The sequence below is a fragment of the Podarcis muralis genome, chromosome 8 (genome assembly GCF_964188315.1).
Source record: "Podarcis muralis chromosome 8, rPodMur119.hap1.1, whole genome shotgun sequence".
In the NCBI taxonomy this organism is placed as follows: Eukaryota; Metazoa; Chordata; class Lepidosauria; order Squamata; family Lacertidae; genus Podarcis; species Podarcis muralis.
Genome location: NC_135662.1, coordinates 24,667,768 through 24,685,416, shown reverse-complemented (window position 1 = coordinate 24,685,416; position 17,649 = coordinate 24,667,768). Strand labels below are relative to the sequence as shown.

Sequence of the window (17,649 nt, the reverse complement as noted above, 5' to 3'; positions counted from 1 at the left end):
TTCCGGAGACCGCACCTCAAGCAAAAATAGCATATAGACGCAATGGTGGGTGGGATTGCTGAAGTCTCTCCCCCCCCCCCCCCCGTAATCCTACATCCTTTAAAGTATTTTGCCATGCACGTTCAGCTGAATGCACACAAATTAAATACATGTCGGTTGCTATCTAACAGTACACATTTAGGTGGGAGTAAGTTCCTCTGATCCCAGTGCAGTGGAAACTTATTTATAGTAGGCATGCATAGAATATTGCTCATAAATTCTTGTCTGGATCTTTGATGTTTAATAAACTTAGTCCATCATGTTGTTTTATGGGTTAAAATATGAAAGCCCATTTCCAGTGATCAAGCGCTGTTTCTTATTCTGACTTGACCAGGGAGCACTAGCCAGCATTTCTGTTTTTGTCCCTTTTCTCATTTTTTTAAAAACCATTTTTTCTTGCACAAGTGCATGTTCAAGTTGCTCATATGAGATTCCACCTAAATTGCCTGTCAACCTCCTGTTTCAGGTTGTAATATATGAAGGGGCCTGCTGGTTTTTAAATGATTCAAAGTTAATAACTGGGAGCTTTGTCAGTTCATTTTGAGGGAGTAAGTATAATACCTCTGCCTATCAGAAAGTATGTGTTTGACTGCTGATCTTGTCATTGGTTGTGTTTATGCTATTTTTAGTGAGCTGGTGTTGGGTGTGAATTTGTTGGCTGCCTTGGAATGAGATCTGAAAAATGAGTGATAGGCTCTCTACCCTTGGTCCTCAGTAACTGGAAGCGGCAAACATAAATATTTCCCGAAAACAGTTTGGGAATAACTCACTTTATACTGAGCTCTGTTAAAACTGCAATTAGATCCTGTGGTACCCATTATAATATTATCTGGAGCACTATGGGACAGATCATTCTCTCACCAACCCTGGAGCATCCAAATCCCTATATCCTTGAGCCCCCAAATTATCTCCACCAACTAACCCACCTTGGAGCTGCCAACACTCATTCTTGCAGCTGCTTACCTGGTTCTTGTTTGGATACTGGATTGAATGAGAGACATCTCTCTCCTGGAGTATTGTTGTAACAGCAGCCCAAAGGTTGGTAGCCCTGGGAAATGTTATTTTCCCATGGCTACTGATGTTCAGAAAAAAACAGGGGAAGGAAGCAGTTTAGCTGAAAAGAGATTTTGGGAGTCATAATGCTTGCCTTTTATTTAATGCAAGCACAACAAGTCCTTGTGCTTCATATTTCAAGCCAAGAAAGTACAGACTTTGACAACATGTCTAATAAGATCAGTTTAAATTAATAAATCTTGGCCAATGGAAACAGGAGGACATAGCCTCCATGTTTACCCCATCTTTCGTTAAACCCAGTTCAACAATGGCCATGAAGGATATTTTTAAGGCACTTGTTTTAACACTGTTTCTCACTACTATTTATTGTGACATTTGCTTCCTCAGTTCATTTAATGATATACTGGGATGAAATTAAATTAGAAGTTGTGCTTGTGCTTCAAGAAACAAAGAACTAACCACGCATTTTGCCATCATTTCCAGAGAGCAGCATTGACCTCCGATAAAGACCTGTACCTTGACAACAGCTCCATTGAAGAAGCATCAGGAGTCTATCCAATTGACGATGATGATTATACTTCGGGTTCAGGCTCAGGTAAAGCAATGTCGCATATTGATAAATGTGTTAGGACCGGACATGGCCTTTGTCCTACAGTTCCATTGTACAGCACACACTTCATATGCAAAATGTGCCAGGTTCAATCCCTGGCTTCTTAAAAATGAAATAAAATCGGGTAGCAAGCAGTGGGAAGCAGAGTAGTCATTACTGGACTAGAAGAGTCTGACCATGTTCTCTTCCTCTGTTCCCTATCTTGGTCTCCACAAGTTGGGTTGATACACTCAGGTCACCTGATATGTGTGAAATGGGCCCTTGATCAACAAGAACATGAAAAAACCTAATCTGTAGAGTACAGAAAATTCAGTACAGTGGTACCTCTGGATACGAACGGGATCCATTCCGGAGCCCCGTTCGCATCCAGAAGCAAACGTAACTAGCAATGGCACGTCTGCGCACACTTGCGTCACTTTTCGCCACTTCTGCGCATGCGCGTGATGTCATTTTGAGCGTCTGCGCAAGCGGCAAAACCCGGAAGTAACACGCTCCGTTACTTCCGGGTTGCCGTGGAGCGCAACTCAAACGCGCTCAACCCGAAGCACATTCAACCAGAGGAATGACTGTACAGGCAGCTCCCAATTTATGCGGAGGTTACGTTCCTAGGCACCATGCATTTAAGTGAAAGTGTGTATCTTTGAAACACCTTTGAAAAAGCCTTCAGACACCCCCTTCCGCCCCTTTTGGTGACTTTTTGGGTCACTTCTGTATTTGGCGCAATGCACATGTGCGCAATCGCACATATATTGGATGTGCCTAAAGCAGACATTGCCTGTATGTTGACTACCTGCTGAATCTGTGATGCTGTTTATGATGAAGATTAGAATCCCCATGTTGTTATCAGTGTCTGTATCATTTAGTAGGATGACCTTGGTGACACGCTGCATTTAAAGGCCACGGAGAATGTTTGGGCAACAAAGAAGTAATTGTGGCTCAGGTGATACCACGTCATAAATTTTGCCACAAGCAAGAGCATTGCATCTCATTAGCATATATCAATTAAAGAGTATTTTTTATGGAGAGCATAATGGTCTTGATGGGCGTGGGGGCGGGGCTACCTAGAGTGACAGAGATATTGAGTGTGTGGCAGGGAACAAACAGAGCTTTCAGTAGCTACCCCTTCCATGCTCCCACCTGGATTATGAAATTTCATGTGCATTTCTATAGTTACACAGTAATCCTGAACTTTTCTGAAGCTTCCTGTTGGTTGAATTGTGCATTTATGTTTCCCGGAGTTGAGATATGCAGTGTTAAACGCTGATATCCAGTTGGATTTATTACATATAAATAAGGGATAAGACAAAAAATTGGATTTGGTTCTAGATTAGACCCTGAGGAATTAAAAAAAGTGGTTGCACCAGGCTGCTTGATTAATATAATTCTTTCCCCCTGCCCTAGTTGAATGTACTGAAGTAATGGAAAATAAAACTAAGGAAGTCAAATACTACCAAGCAAATCTCGAAGAATTAAATCAGTTAGGTAGATAAAAGAAAATGTCACGAGTGTTTGGATTTCAGTGCAAAGTAGTTGCTACATAATCGGTCAGATAACTATCCGGTCCTTTTTACAGCTAAATAAATTACACAGTAAATGCTTAGGACCTTTTTGATTAGCCAGCTGCTGAATACGTAAGGGCTGGGCCCCACAAACACCAGATTACATTCTTAAACTGTTCTGGGAGGGGGGTGTCACATGCTTGTATGCTTCCCTATGAAAGCAACCCCCTCCCCCCTTGCAGATCAGGGACATGGGGAAATGTGGTTGGACACCAGCTCGCATCAGCCCCAGCCAGTATGGTCAATGGTCAAATATGGAGGGCCATGGGTTCGCCTTCACTGCTGTAGATAGGAAACCAGCATGTTGTGAAGAGTTCAAGTCATCTTACAACAGGGTTGTTGTAAGGACAAAATGGTTGGGGTGAGGGGAGAAGTATATGCTATCTTGGAGCTCCTTGGAGGAGAAGCGCCAATATTTATTTTACATTTTACTGCGATGTTGATGGTTTTTTTAGAAAAGATTTTTTTAAAAAATAAAATTGTAAATAGCCTTTCGGGCAGCACACAAGTATCGGCAATAAACTAGAGCAGAGCAAATATGTACAGATGCGTTTCCATTCATATTCTCCTTACACTTCAGGGGCTGAAGAAGAAGAAGAAGGCGATAACACGCCAATAGTGGTGCCATCAAGAACTCTTCCAAAGATGCCACCAACTAGCGATGCTCCCAGAACTGAGAAAACCACGCTGAAAATGCAGACCAAGGTACCTACGCAAACAAAGGTGTGTGCAGGGGAGGAGCCTCTTGCTGGTTTTTAAAGCTGCCGTAATAATAATTTAACCTTAAATGCCATCTGATGTATGCTTTAAGAGGATTTACTAGGTTTAGTGCAAAGCTGTGGATTAACCATAAAGACAACTCCCTTGGATATCATATCAGTCTATTAGGAGAAACGCAGAGCTTTGGTCTTCTGTTCTGAAACGTGTGTATCCCTCCTCTATATCTGAGAATATATCAGAAGCTACTCTCTTGTAGAAGGCGGCCGGTGCCCACAGTTTGGCAGGGTTCTTCCCCAGTGCTACATTTTCCTCCTTGAGCATCCTCAGGCTCCCCAATGTGTTAGTGCCTACAGCTAAAATGGGAAAGCTTGGTGACAAGTGTAGAATGCCCAGCCTTGCATTTTCTGCTGTTGTGCAAAGTAGCAATAGGCTATTGTAAGGAGAAAGGGTGTGGGCAGGAGACTCTGTGCTTAAGCCTTGCTCTGCCCACTGCTTCCCCTCTTTTAACCCTTAAACCTATTCCATAGCCAGCTTCTCCCCCCCCCCTTTTAGTGGGGAAGGGAGACAGGTGTGTAAGGAAAGCAGAGGTTGGGATAGGGTTAAGTACTGCAAAGTTATGATTCTGAGTTGCATCGTAAGAGATACTTCCAAAGGCCTGAAACGTGCAAAAAACCATAGTGGAGAGTTTTTAGTAATGACCAAAGAGCAGGGCAAGCTGCTGTAGTTTCCTGCATCCAGGGCACCCAATAAGCATCACCGAGCTGTTGGCTATTCCTCTTATGGACCGTGAATCCTATCAGAATGTGCTTGTTGCTTCCCTTACGAATTCTGACACTCAAAAGGGTTTTACACAGGGCAGCCAAAATACAAAATATCAAAAGGAACTGATGGCCGCTAAGAGCTTTGTTGTAGGGCTATTGGCACACTAGGCTAGTTCTCTCAAATTAACAGTGGAAATGTTTTTGGGCGCAGCTTAAATTGTGGGGAATAGGCTCCTTGTTTTCAAATTATAGGAACAAGGGCATGGGAAGTTGCCTCTTACCAAGTCAGATCACTGGTCCACCTAGTTACACTCTACGCTTTCTACACCAACCTTATTTTCCAACTTGGTGTCCTCCAGCTGGGGCTGATAGGAGTTGTAGTCTAAAACAGCTGGATCACACCAGGTTGGGGAAGACTGGGGTACACTGACTAGCAGTGGCTCCTCAGGTTTGAGAGAGGGGACTTTCCAACCCTACCTGGAGATGTTTGGGATTTAACCTGGGACCTTTCGTATACAAAGAACATGGTCTTCCACTGAGCTACAGGCCACGTTATGTTACACAGTTAAAGAATATTTAAACTGAAATAGACTACATTCATTGCACCATGTAGCAACACATCTATTTGATTTTACTCTTATTTCATGGGGTAAGCAAATCTATATAAGCACACATTGATTTGTAGATTTTGAGAAAGGGGTCTGAGGCTTCCAGTTAGAAATTTAGGAGACAAATTCTGCCCCGTCCCCCATCCCCCTTTAAGGTTCTCAAGAGAGTTGAGCTAAAGGTGTCAAGTGAATAGGAAATGTATATATTACAGAATTTGAATGCATAAAGGGTAATGGTTTCTGTCACTGCTGCTGCGGGTTGTTGTTTCTCCCCCTGAACTGACTCTGTGCCATCGTTTTCCCACATCTTGTGCTACAGTCACCTGAAGAGATTGATAAAAAGAGGATTCTCAAGCCTGACGCTGAAAACAAAAACGCTAAGAACGAACCAGGTGAAGACACCGACGTGTTCACCCAAAAACACTCAGAAAACCTTTTCCAGAGAACAGAAGTATTGGCAGGTGGGTGCCATATGTTCATAAGCTGCAGAATAAGGAGCTTCCTGCTCTGTTTTGAAGCCAAGGTATTCACTGTCTCTGCAGCTACTCACATAGCTGTTAGGAGTATTGGAGGACTGTTGCTTTGAGCACTGTTCCTCCCCATCCTGTGGTATGATGCAGTCTCCCCACTTTTTTTTCTCTTTTGCAACTGAGGAACGGTTTTATTGCTCTTTTCCTCTCAATACATTGCTGCCCTTTCCTTAGCATCTCAATAATGTTTACACCAGGACATTCACCTCCTCCTCAAGGGATGAAAGAAAAAACAAATCGCTTTCACCTGAGGGGTTTTTTTGCGAAGGGGATGGGGCTGCTAGAAGCATTTGAGCTTTGCGAATTCGGATACAAACGAACCCTAACCTGCACCTCACACAGACAAATGTGAGGATCTGAACACTGCCAGCCCTTTGGATTTCATACTTCCTCAAATTTTACAACACAGTTTTTTGTTCAAAGCATATAGAATTGTATTTAATGGTGGCACATGTTTTCAGATAATGTTCAGAAATGGGCATTTTGAGAGAACGTGTGTTGAAAATACATATTGAGCACCATCCCTAGAACACCCCTTTCTTGGCCACTGGCGTACCAGCAGTGGAGGGGAAATGGCAGCAGTCCTTTCCACAAGTGGTGGATCTCCCTCCCAGAGGGTGGGCCTCTGGGCTACTCTCTCTGGGACCAGAGAGTTGCACCCTTCATGTAAATCCTTTTGCATTTTGCAGCCAAGTAAATATATTTGGGACTGGGCTTGTCAAGCCTTCAGGAACATTTTAGAACGTCCCTTCCAGAACCTTAACAGTTATTTGGCTATAAAATAATCTGGGTGGCTCTTAAGAACCTGGTTGGGTTATAAACATGGTTTACATGTTTAAACTAAACTAAATTAAAATGTTACAATGGCAGTGCTCCAAGTGGCCATAGTTGGCAGTGCCAGAAGCAAAAGTAGGGGGAACAACATTTTTGTTAACCCTTTGTACAGTAGAATGGTTTCTACGCACACTTGCACACTCCTCCCTATTCAGGCAAGCAAACTGCATTATTCAGGGATGCATTCCAGCCCGGCAGAACCCTAATGGAAACTGCAGAGCAGGACCATTGAGGGGCGTGGCCTGGGAAGAGGAGGTGTGGCAAGGGTGGGAAACCTCTCCACTTGGTTTCCAGGGTTGAGGCTTGTTGCTTTGAAATGCCATTTTGAAAGGTTGGGATACTCAGTAAATGATGGTGGTTGTTTTTTCTCTTGAGAGGAAACAACTTGGAGGCAATACACTGCTCCTGGTGAAACTTCTGTTCTTTTCCCTTCCATAGCTGTTATCGCCGGTGGAGTTATTGGTTTTCTCTTTGCAATCTTCCTTATCTTGCTTTTGGTATATCGCATGAGAAAGAAGGATGAAGGCAGCTACGACCTTGGAGAACGCAAACCATCCAGCGCTGCCTACCAGAAGGCACCTACTAAGGAGTTTTATGCATAAAACTCTTAACTTAAGTGTCTCTGTTTAAGAGATCACTGAACTTTTTAAATAAAGCTTTTTTTTTTTTTTTTGCATAGAATAATGAAGAAACCTTTTTTTTTCATTAAAGAGCCTTTATGGCACCTTTATGATAAAAAAAATCCCATTGTATTTAAAACTTTTCATGTATTCCTTTTAAGAAAATGTAAAGTAAAATCTTAACATTTTGCAGTGTTCTGTGAATAACAGTGGCAAAACATTATTTTATACAGCCATTGATGTTCACTGAATCATTTAAAAACTTTATGCATAAATGAAAATGATTGTTTTTATCCTATGGTTCAATGAAAGTTGTTTAATTTTTGTCAGCATGTCTGATTGATCTTACAAGTTAGTTTTTATTTCATTAATTTATCTGTTTCCAAAAAAATAAATAAAAATAAAATGCCTTTTTGTAGTTGTCATGGTGCAATTTGTCTTCGGATAACTCAGATAATGGTAACTCTTAGTGTAAATGTATTTTTTCAGCTATGTAAACTTTAACCTCCACTTTGTATAAATTTTAGTGTCAGAAAATCCATTTTACACCTTGCTTTGTTTCTCAGTGTTCCTGTAGCTTCATTGAAACTTACAGCAGCAAATTAATGTGTAAAATTGGACTATTACTGCAAACGATGTAGTCGTACCCGTACAAAAACAAATCTTCTTTATGGGAGATTTTGCAGTAAGCTACTGACAAGCCTATACAAACCCAAAGACTCTTAACAGTATTCCAAGATGTTGCTGCAAATTTCTATGGCCACTGTTGGTTAATTTCTTGCAATTTGAAGGTACGAGTAGGAATTGAAAAAGAATCCTTTTTTTTAATTGTTCTTTAAAAAAATGCATTTAAGTTGTAAACGTCTTTTAAAGCCTTTGAAGTGCCTATGATTCTATGTAACTTGTTGCAGACTGGTGTTAATGAGTATATAACAGTAAAGAGAGAGAGAGAAAAGAAAATGTTGGTATTTTATAAGCACAGACAATTCTAATGGTAACTTTTGTAGTCTTACTGGATAGACATAAATTGTAATTTGGGAACATAAACACTACTGAATAAATCATGTGGCCTAATACTGAAATATTTCATTGTGGACTTTATTTTGTTCTCTTTCGTATAATGGCGACTTCATGCGCCATGCTACTAATTGCATCTGTTATATGATAAAAGGATATGTTGGAAACAAAGGTCCCCGAAGGTTGCTAACAAGAGTTTCACAGGAGAAATAGCTCTGTTTATAGCCTCATTAAAATGAAAATGTACCTGCAGTTGTTAATTCTTTTCACATTGGTGAAATGTTAAGTGCTAATCAATATGAGCCACTTCTTTAGTGCTCAAATTCACATGAATATAAAGTTTCAGTTCTCCATGTGCTTGAATGATTCCTCCCACCCATGCCTTGCCCTTGAAATAAGCAATATGGATATGTTTGCATGCCTTGAAAAGTAACATAATTATTCCACATCATTATCTCTGTGATGGGGGTTGAGAATAGCTGGCCAGAACTGTATGTTCAGCGGCCACCATTTCTCCAAAGAAAAGGATGCGAGGAAGGGAAGAAACAGCAGGTGGGAAGGGGGATGCTTGCATCCTTCCTTTGCTACAAAGGTGAGTCAGGAAACTAGATCCTCTCCTTTTGCCTTTTGGTGCTTCCCTGGAAATATGTGCAACCACACAACTCTTTCCATGGGAGAAGTAGCCTCCAGGCGCCTGAGTCCCACTAAATGTGCTTTGGACATCATGCCAAATATGGTGCTACAGAGACCACACAGAAGTGCCACGTCCTACACAGTCTGTATAAGATGGACAAGAACAAGGAGGCATGATAGGGCTTAGTGAAGGGACAGGAAGGATGAGGAACTTGTGGCCCTCCAGATGCTGGGCCCCAGCTCCCAACATTCCCAACACATCATGGCCAATGGTCAGGGCAGGTGGGAGGATGTTTTCCATCAATATCTAGAGGTCTACCCAGTCCCCAATTCCAGGGGTAGGGAGAACCTGCAGTAGATAGCACAGAACTGCTGAAGTTAATGTACACTGAATAATGATGTTAGTCCTGATCATAGGTCTCAAATATGACAAGCTGGAATGGCGTTTGTTCTTTTTAAGGTGCAAAAATTATGTTTTGCATCCTATAGCAGAGAGACTGAATGCCGCAGTAGCAAGGAGGAGCTTCAAAAACAGATTTAATAAGGAAGTGGAGCACTGCAGCCTTAAAAGCCAAGCGCTTTGAGGTTCATGTGGAAGGTGGGTGACCAAGCCAACATATAGACTAGGAGAAGATAAAGAGAAGAAGGTATGTCAAAGAGGCAAGAGGGTTTCATGAGACGCAAAGATCTGACAGAAGAGGGGAGGATGTAACCTGAATAAGGGAGTCCAGTGAAGAGAAGAGTGCAGTAATCTAGGCAAGTGAAAAAACCAAAGTACCACACACACACACAACCCCCCTATCTCTTTACAACTTGCACATTCAATGTAGGGCTTTGAGTCTCTCTGGATTGGCTTCTTTTGCTGGTAGTGTGTAACATGTCATTGATGGAATAAAAGAGAAAAAGTGTTGGATTTATGCAGGGCCATCCACACATTGTTCTGCTTTATTAGTTGCTCTGCAATGCTTTCCTGTTATTAACACGTTGTATTTTGCATCTGGAGTGGAATTCTTGCTCTATAGCACAACAAAAGCAGGGTGGGGAAAAACAGCCCCAGGACATGTGTGGTCTGAAAAGTTGCAAGGTTTTGGCAGCAAGCCAAGGAACATTCCCTGGTTGGAAATGAAGTGGTATGTACAATCTCAACTTTCTGCAGTCCCAAGCAGTATTGGAAGCGTGATTGCATAGAATCATCTGGATACCGTCACGAGCGCAAGTTACAATGGATGCACAACATAAAGGGTGCATGGAGGGGCATGATGTCCCTTGGAAGGGTGTGATATTAGAAACTCGTGTGGCAGGAGATTAAACTTCATTTTACTTTGCATAATGGAGTAGCTAGTCCAATAAAATCTCACCATTTGGCCTAGCAAATAACACTACGCTTGGTTGTTTGCAAGAGACCGAGTGGCAGCTTTCCTGCTATAGAAAATTATTTAATAAGTTACTTGAAAGCTGACTGAAATACTTTGCACGCTTCTTTTGATTTGCCACAAGCTGAGCCGCTTGAAAATGGTGTTCAGCAAGTGCTCATTAATTGCACAAAATGTAGTTAAGCGAAGCTCACGAAACAACAGCTGCTAGAAATAACGGCACCAAGATGAAATTTTGGCAAAAAGCCTTTGCTGCTACCCAAATGCCAACATAAAGTCTACTATACCCAAACACAGTTATTTCATTTGCATGGTCTGATGTAAAGTCTTCTGCATAATTCCAGGTTGTTTACAGGTTGAGTAGGCCAAATATTAAATGGGGAATATTGCACAGTCAGAACTAAAGCATCTACTTATGCAATCTACCCCCACCACATTTGCAATGGGAGATGGGTGGACTGGATGAAGGGACAGCATCACTCTTCCTGTGCGGAATTCCCTTCTCCACCTGCTGAATAGGTGTGCAGAATAGCCAATGGAAACCCCCCAAAATGAGGCATTTGGGGTGTGGGTGGGGAATAACTAAACCAATCTGGGATCTGCTGCCCCTCTGACTGGCATGTGGAGCAGAACTGTGGATGCAGAAGTGGCCCCAACAGAAAGTGGCTGGGGTGCAAGGATAAGGGTTGCATCCTAAATATTCAACCTCCTGTTTTGAATTTTCAACTTTTTAATACTTCAAATAATGCAAAAGATGTCTTTTCCCAGTATGGACTATGCTTCTAAAGGCAATTTTACTGGAATGAATCTTCCCTGTGGGTTGGATCCAAAAGTGCCTTGTGCAAGCAGAGGGGTGATTCCTCTGGGCCCCATTCCATACCATTCCAGGAGTTCCACTGACCCATCAGCAGATTTTCAGGGTCAGAGGAAGGCATGCAGTGCTTCTCTAGAGCCAACCCTACATGTTTCCTACAGGCCAAGTTTTGTTGTCATGGTGAAGAATTTTATACTCTTGATCTTCAGTCTGCTTACTAGCAGACGCTTCACAACTCTGCTGCTAAAATACATATACAGTGGTACCTCTGGTTAAGTACTTAATTCGTTCCGGAGGTCTGTTCTTAACCTGAAACTGTTCTTAACCTGAAGCACCACTTTAGCTAATGGGGCCTCCTGCTGCCGCTGCATCGCCAGAGCACGATTTCTGTTCTCATCCTGAAGCAAAGTTCTTAACCTGAAGCATTATTTCTGGGTTAGCAGAGTCTGTAACCTGAAGCGTATGTAACCTGAAGCATATGTACAGTGGTGCCCCACAAGACGAATGCCTCGCAAGACGAAAAACTCGCTAGACGAAAGGGTTTTCCGTTTTTTGAGTCGTTCCGCAAGACGAATTTCCCTATGGGCTTGCTTTGCAAGACGAAACGTCTTGTGAGTTCTTGCGAGTTTGTTTCCTTTTTCTTAAAGCCGCTAAGCCGTTAATAGCCACTAAGCCGTTAATAGCCGCTAAGCCGCTAATAGCCGTGCTTCGCAAGACGAAAAAACCGCAAGACGAAGAGACTCGCGGAACGGATTAATTTCGTCTTGCGAGGCACCACTGTAACCCGAGGTACCACTGTAATTCCGGATCCAGAGAACTCTGTCATTTCGGTTCAATACTGTATCTAAAACGATGCATGAGGGAAAATGCTCCTTTGTGTGCTCTGTAAGTGATTCTTTGTAAGTGGGAGTGACTTTGTTAAGTGACTCAAGCCATTGTATAGATTAACTCAATAAATAAATTTAAATGGCAATGGTATTCCATAGAAAGGGCCCTACCCTGGATGAGGAATCTTGTCTATTAAATTTAGACCCCTGTCGTTCTCTTTTCACATGCCCAAGGCAGCAGACAGGATGAAAATGAATAATATTAAGATAAAAGCACATCAATAAAAACAGTGAAAGCCATCAGCACCGCGTCACACTTTCTTGTCCCAGTGAAGACAGCAGGATGGTAAAGATACACAGAGTGTGGGGTCTCCACTGTACTGAGCGATACAATAGTCTTGTCTGGATTCAGTTTCAGGAGATTCTCTTGGATCTTGGGCCAAGCTGTGACTTTGAGTCAGAAGAAAGGACAAAACATGGTTGCCTTCTGTTCTTCCCCCCCATCTTGCAGTGTAGTCATTTGTTTTGTACTGGATCCAAGAAAACTTGACTGAAGCTGAATCAAGAGACAATTAAAATGATGATGAACCCACTGAATCTTTCAGGGAGCATGGATTAATTATTGTTCTTGCCAAAATGACAACAACTTAACTTTCCAAGTATAATTCTTGGTAGGCTTAAATTAATATTTAACCATTCTGCTCCTGTTGCTTATTACTCTCAAATTCGTTGCAGAGCTACGTAATTTAATAGAAAGTGGGTGGGCGATACAATAAAAGAACAAAGTACAGTTAAATTGATGCCGTTTCCTGCGATGCAGAAAAACATATTGTTGGATGGTTTTTAGATAGTAGCACATATTGAACACGCCCTTCAGTGGACTGCTTGGTCATTTTTACATTGTATTTTTACAAAAGGGTTCTTATTGCTTTCTGTGGTAGACTCTATATTTTATTACATATATGCTTCCAAATCAATGGCGTGCTCACTTTTTGAATAATGTGGACAGTTCTGATTGTTCATTCTCAAAAAGGATATTGTAAAGCTGGGGAAAGTTGCAGGAAAGGGGGAAACGAAATGATCAGGGGACTGGAACAACTCCTCTGTGGGGAAAAGCTATAAATAAAACCTTTGAAGGTTTTTATTTTACCTGAAAAAAAGATGACTAAAGCAGGGGGTTATAATAGGTTATACCATTATGCATGTTGTGAGGATTTTCTTTCTTGTCAGTCACAATACCAGATCTCAGGTCATCCAATAAACCAGATTGCAAACCAATTCAGGACAGACAAAAGAAATAAATACATAAATAAAATTTAAAAAATTGTCCAGTAGCACCTTAGAGACCAACTAAGTTTTTTCTGGGTATAAGCTTTCGTTTGCATGCACACTTCTTCAGATACCTTTTCTTCAGATACACTTTCTTCAGACAAAAGAAAGTACAGTGGTACCTCGGGTTATAGATGCTTTAGGTTACAGACTCCGCTAACTCAGCAATAGTACCTCGGATTAATAACTTTACCTCAGGATAAGAACAGAAATTGAGTGCCAGTGGCACGGCGGCAGTGGGAGGCCCGTTAGCTAAAGTGGTACCTCAGGTGAAGAACAGTTTCAGGTTAAGAACGGACCTCCAGAACAAATTAAGTTCTTAACCCAAGGTATCACTGTAATTCTTCACCAAACAACTAAGCTATGGACAGGGTTGGCCCAAAACATTTTGGCAGCTGAGGCGAACCACAAAATGGCGTGGCGAGTGAAGATCTACCTCAGGAACACAGGTGGGAAGAGACCAGCAGCACCTTCTATTTGCTAGGAGGAGGTGGCAACTCTGGCATTTGTTAGTTACTTTATGCAGAAAGCTCTCAAAGCAACTTAGCAAGATAAACTCGATAAACTTCAATATACCTACCTCTACTATAGCTTCTTTGGTAGCCATTTCCCCTGTTGGAACTGTACATACTTGTTAATTTGGACCATGATCTTGTCATAAATTCTTAGCAAAACACTTTCCATTGAAAATGTCAATATCTTTCTTACAGAAAATTACTTTTCAGTATAAACAGACTTTTTTTTTTAAAGTATCTATTTATGCATGAGTTATTAAGACCATAGGGATAGGGTTAGAAAAATACTCCTGTCAAATCGAAGTAACCAGCCCAAGAAGACATTATCCATTCTGTTGTGTGCAAGTGAGTAGGAGTGAGAAGAGAAATCGTTATCTAGACTTTTTAATGACTCAAGTTGGAAACTATTTTTCATGGGAGATCTCCTGGATCTGGTGTGAGAAATCGGCAACACTGAACAGCAAAACACCACATACATTTGGTCACAGTTTAAGGAATCAAAGTAACCATATAACTGACATTAGCATTAAAAAGAACAGGCCGAGCTTTTTCGCAAGCTTCCTTCAACTTATAACTGTGACTCTGGAAATTGTCACTTCCATTTTTTCGAGGAACCACAGCTTGCCATGTTGTCCAAACCCTGCCTGTTGCGAAAAACATACGCTGCAAATTATATATTTATATAAAAGTCTAGTGATTAACAGATGCCTCTCTTCTCTTGGCAGAACATAGCTCTCAATCCAGATGGAAACTAAGGACATCTGGATGGTGAAAGAAGGACAGTAACTTGTTAAAATATTCCCTTCAGGAACTATTTACTTACTGGTCCTGGGCATGTGCTTAGCATCATCCATGCCCTAAATGTGCATATCCTAGAGTTTCCATAACCTTTTCTTCAGTTCTTCCCTTTCTGGAGACAAGAGTGATTCAGCCTTATACTGTGTTTTAGGGAGATTGCATGTAGCTTGATCCAATGCTATTTTGTTCCTAAAGGGAATAAAATCCAGGGAATCTAGGTTGAATTTGGGCAAACTTCTCTAGAATGGTAATTCACAAGGTACTGGAATATTAGGTCAGGTAACTTTACAGTATAGTGTAGCCTGACATTAAATATATTAATTTAAAAAACCAACAGCACACTCTTTATATCTGCCTACTTTCAACCGTCACTTTAATATAATGCATTTTCAATAACAGAATCCCACACAGCCTTCAGGCTTTAAAACAATACAATGAACAAAGTCCCAACACCATCTCTGTAGACTGACTAATAACAATCTTTCATTGTTATCTTAAAATTCGGAATGCGAAAATCTGGAGTGAAGTTTGGCCAGATAAAATCATTAAAAATCATTCTGTGTGTGTAATATGGTCCCTGGATTCATGGGCAAAAAAACAGTGCTTTAGAACAGATACAGGATGGATTCAGTTCAGAAGAGGCAATTTGCTTTATCCACTATAAAAGGTCATCCCAGTTTATTGGGAAATTGGTCAGTTGTAGCTTTCTTGTCCCAGTTGTGCAGTTGTGATATTTGCTGCTGCCAGGAAGAAAATCTGGAAATCCTTTCCCGGATTTCCTTTACTGAGTAAAGCCATTGCACAACACATCTTCTCTTCATGAGAGACTTGCTCCCACAATGAATCCTGTGACAGGATTCCCATGACATCAGATTCCTGAAGAGTAGCCTTGTGAGCTGCAAAAATGCATAAAGCGATGCTGCACGTCAGAATTTAGCTGATTTATTGCAGCAGGAGAGTTCAGAGGTAACACGAGTAGGAGGTGGTGCACAAAACCTAAGTTTGGATTTTGTTTGCGTTTAACAGCAAGCCTGCCAAATCAAAATGCAAAATGAAACACCCTAGAAACTCACACTTCTCTTAATTTTGGTAGGTAGTTCTCTCACTACACATGTAGTATCCATGGCTGAAGTATCTTTGACAGATGCCCACTCAACCTCTGCTCAAAAACCTCTGATGAATCTTCATTCCCGCCTTGTTCCTGATGTAGATCTTTACTCCCTCTTCTAGCTTGGCAGGGAGGGGACAACCTTATTGTGGTTTGCCTCAGATGCCAAAGTCTTTTGGTCTGGCCCTGATCTGGTCCCCCAGATGGTGGATGCAGAGGATGGAAGCAGAGGATAGGTTATGGACTCTCCTTGCTCCAGCAAGAGAGGATGAGGCTTTCAAGTTTTACTGTTGTTTTGCAAACAAAACGATCCAGGGGGTGGAGAAATTAGGAAAGGTTACAACATTTGGGACCTCTTGGTTTAGAAAACAAGGCAAGTAATAGGAGACATGACAAAGGTGTCTAAAGTTATACACTATACATGGTGTAGAGCAGTGTTTCCCAACCTTGGGCCTCCAGCTGTTTTTGAACTACAATTCCCATCATCCCTGACCACTGGTCTTGCTAGCTAGGGATGATGGGAGTTGTAGTCCAAAAACAGCTGGAGGCCCAAGGTTGGGAAACACTGGTGTAGAGGAAAGTTCTTCTCCTTCTCTCAAAATATTTGGGACATCGACTTGGCCACCAACTTGCATGGTTTTAAAAGAGGATTAGACAAATCTAAGGAGGATAAAACCATCGGTGTCTGCTAGTTACAATGGCAATGTTTTGATTCCAGCATCAAGAGACTGTATGCCTCTGAATATCACTTACAGTGAATCACAGGGGGGAAGAGCGCTGCTGGGCTCGTGTCCTGCTTGTGGACTTTCCGTAGGCATCTGATTGGCCCCTGTGAGAACAGGATGCTGGACTAAATGGGTCACTGGACTGATCCACAGGCTCTTCTAACATTCTCATTAGCATAGAGAAAGAGTAGTTTACTAATCCATGGCTGTCATTTGACCCTTACACAAAATGGATCAACAGGGCTCCTTGTATTTTTGCACTCTCCTTGGGAGTTGTGGCTATGGGGCTGTCAAGATGTGCTTCAAAATTTACCACTCTAACACTGGTCCAACTGCATTGTCTAAAAGAATGTCTAGCCCTGAATGTGTTTATCTTCTTCATTTTTAACAAAACAGTTCTTCTATCACCTTTTTCTTGGAGGAACATCACCGGCCAAAGGACTCATTAGTTGAGGCTGTTGACTGCACACTGCTCCACTACTTGCAGCACGGGCGAGTTCCCAACTGGAATTCTGAATGGCGGCTTGGGCTTTCCTGACACAAATGCCTTCTCAAATGTTCATAGCATGCTACAGCTTCAATGCTCTAAAGAACCATGGAACTGTCAAGTACAAGAGAGAATAGCACAACTGTGTGGCATAGATTGTTCTTGGCAGCTGGTCCGCAGCTGTAGAATTTATTCCTGAAACCTATCACTGTGATATCTGAACATCTGGTGATTCTCCCTCATCGCTCCCTTGCCCCTAAAACCCAGCAAACATCACATCGCTTAAGCTATCTCATATGTCTTAAGTTCCTCTTCCTTCCTGCCTCTGTGGAGGTTTTCATATTTAATTGATAGAAAGTGAAATGAACAATGCAAAGAATTTGGAGAAAAAGCAGCTACTCCCGCCTCCGAATAACAGCACCCAAGACAATAGGATTTCACTGATGCAACATAAAGCCCTACCTTGTTGCTGCATTTTTAAAAAATTGCTGATACGGTAGGCAGAAGAGTCATTGCATGGGGAGATGAACGATCTCATCTGCTATGCAGGCTCACTAGAGACACTGAGATGAATCCCTGTTTTATGTGGACATCCAGTGACTCGAAACATTTAAACTCCCTTTTATTCTTTCCAGGGCAGGTAATTTTGTACATAGGAACAAAACAAACCTGTGAAATTAAGAGCTTGCACAAAGGAATGGCGTGAGTTTCCTTAATGGAAGATTTGT

General features: G+C 41.7%; 1 protein-coding gene across 2 annotated transcripts in view; it reads left to right on the top strand.

The window, feature by feature from the left end:
* SDC2 (syndecan 2) overlaps nt 1–8,377 on the top strand; it is a 62,356-nt gene extending 53,979 nt beyond the window's left edge. The window contains exons 2-5 of one of the 2 annotated variants that reach the window (XM_028736447.2): nt 1,537–1,648; nt 3,803–3,927; nt 5,631–5,772; nt 7,114–8,377. In XM_028736447.2, the coding sequence (XP_028592280.2) occupies nt 1,537–1,648; nt 3,803–3,927; nt 5,631–5,772; nt 7,114–7,277 (543 nt within the window). In that variant the 3' untranslated portion in view covers nt 7,278–8,377. Of the gene's footprint in view, nt 1–1,536; nt 1,649–3,802; nt 3,946–5,630; nt 5,773–7,113 lie in introns of both variants that reach the window. The other variant, XM_028736446.2, reaches the window with a different exon arrangement.
* Nucleotides 8,378–17,649: the final 9,272 nt, after the last annotated feature.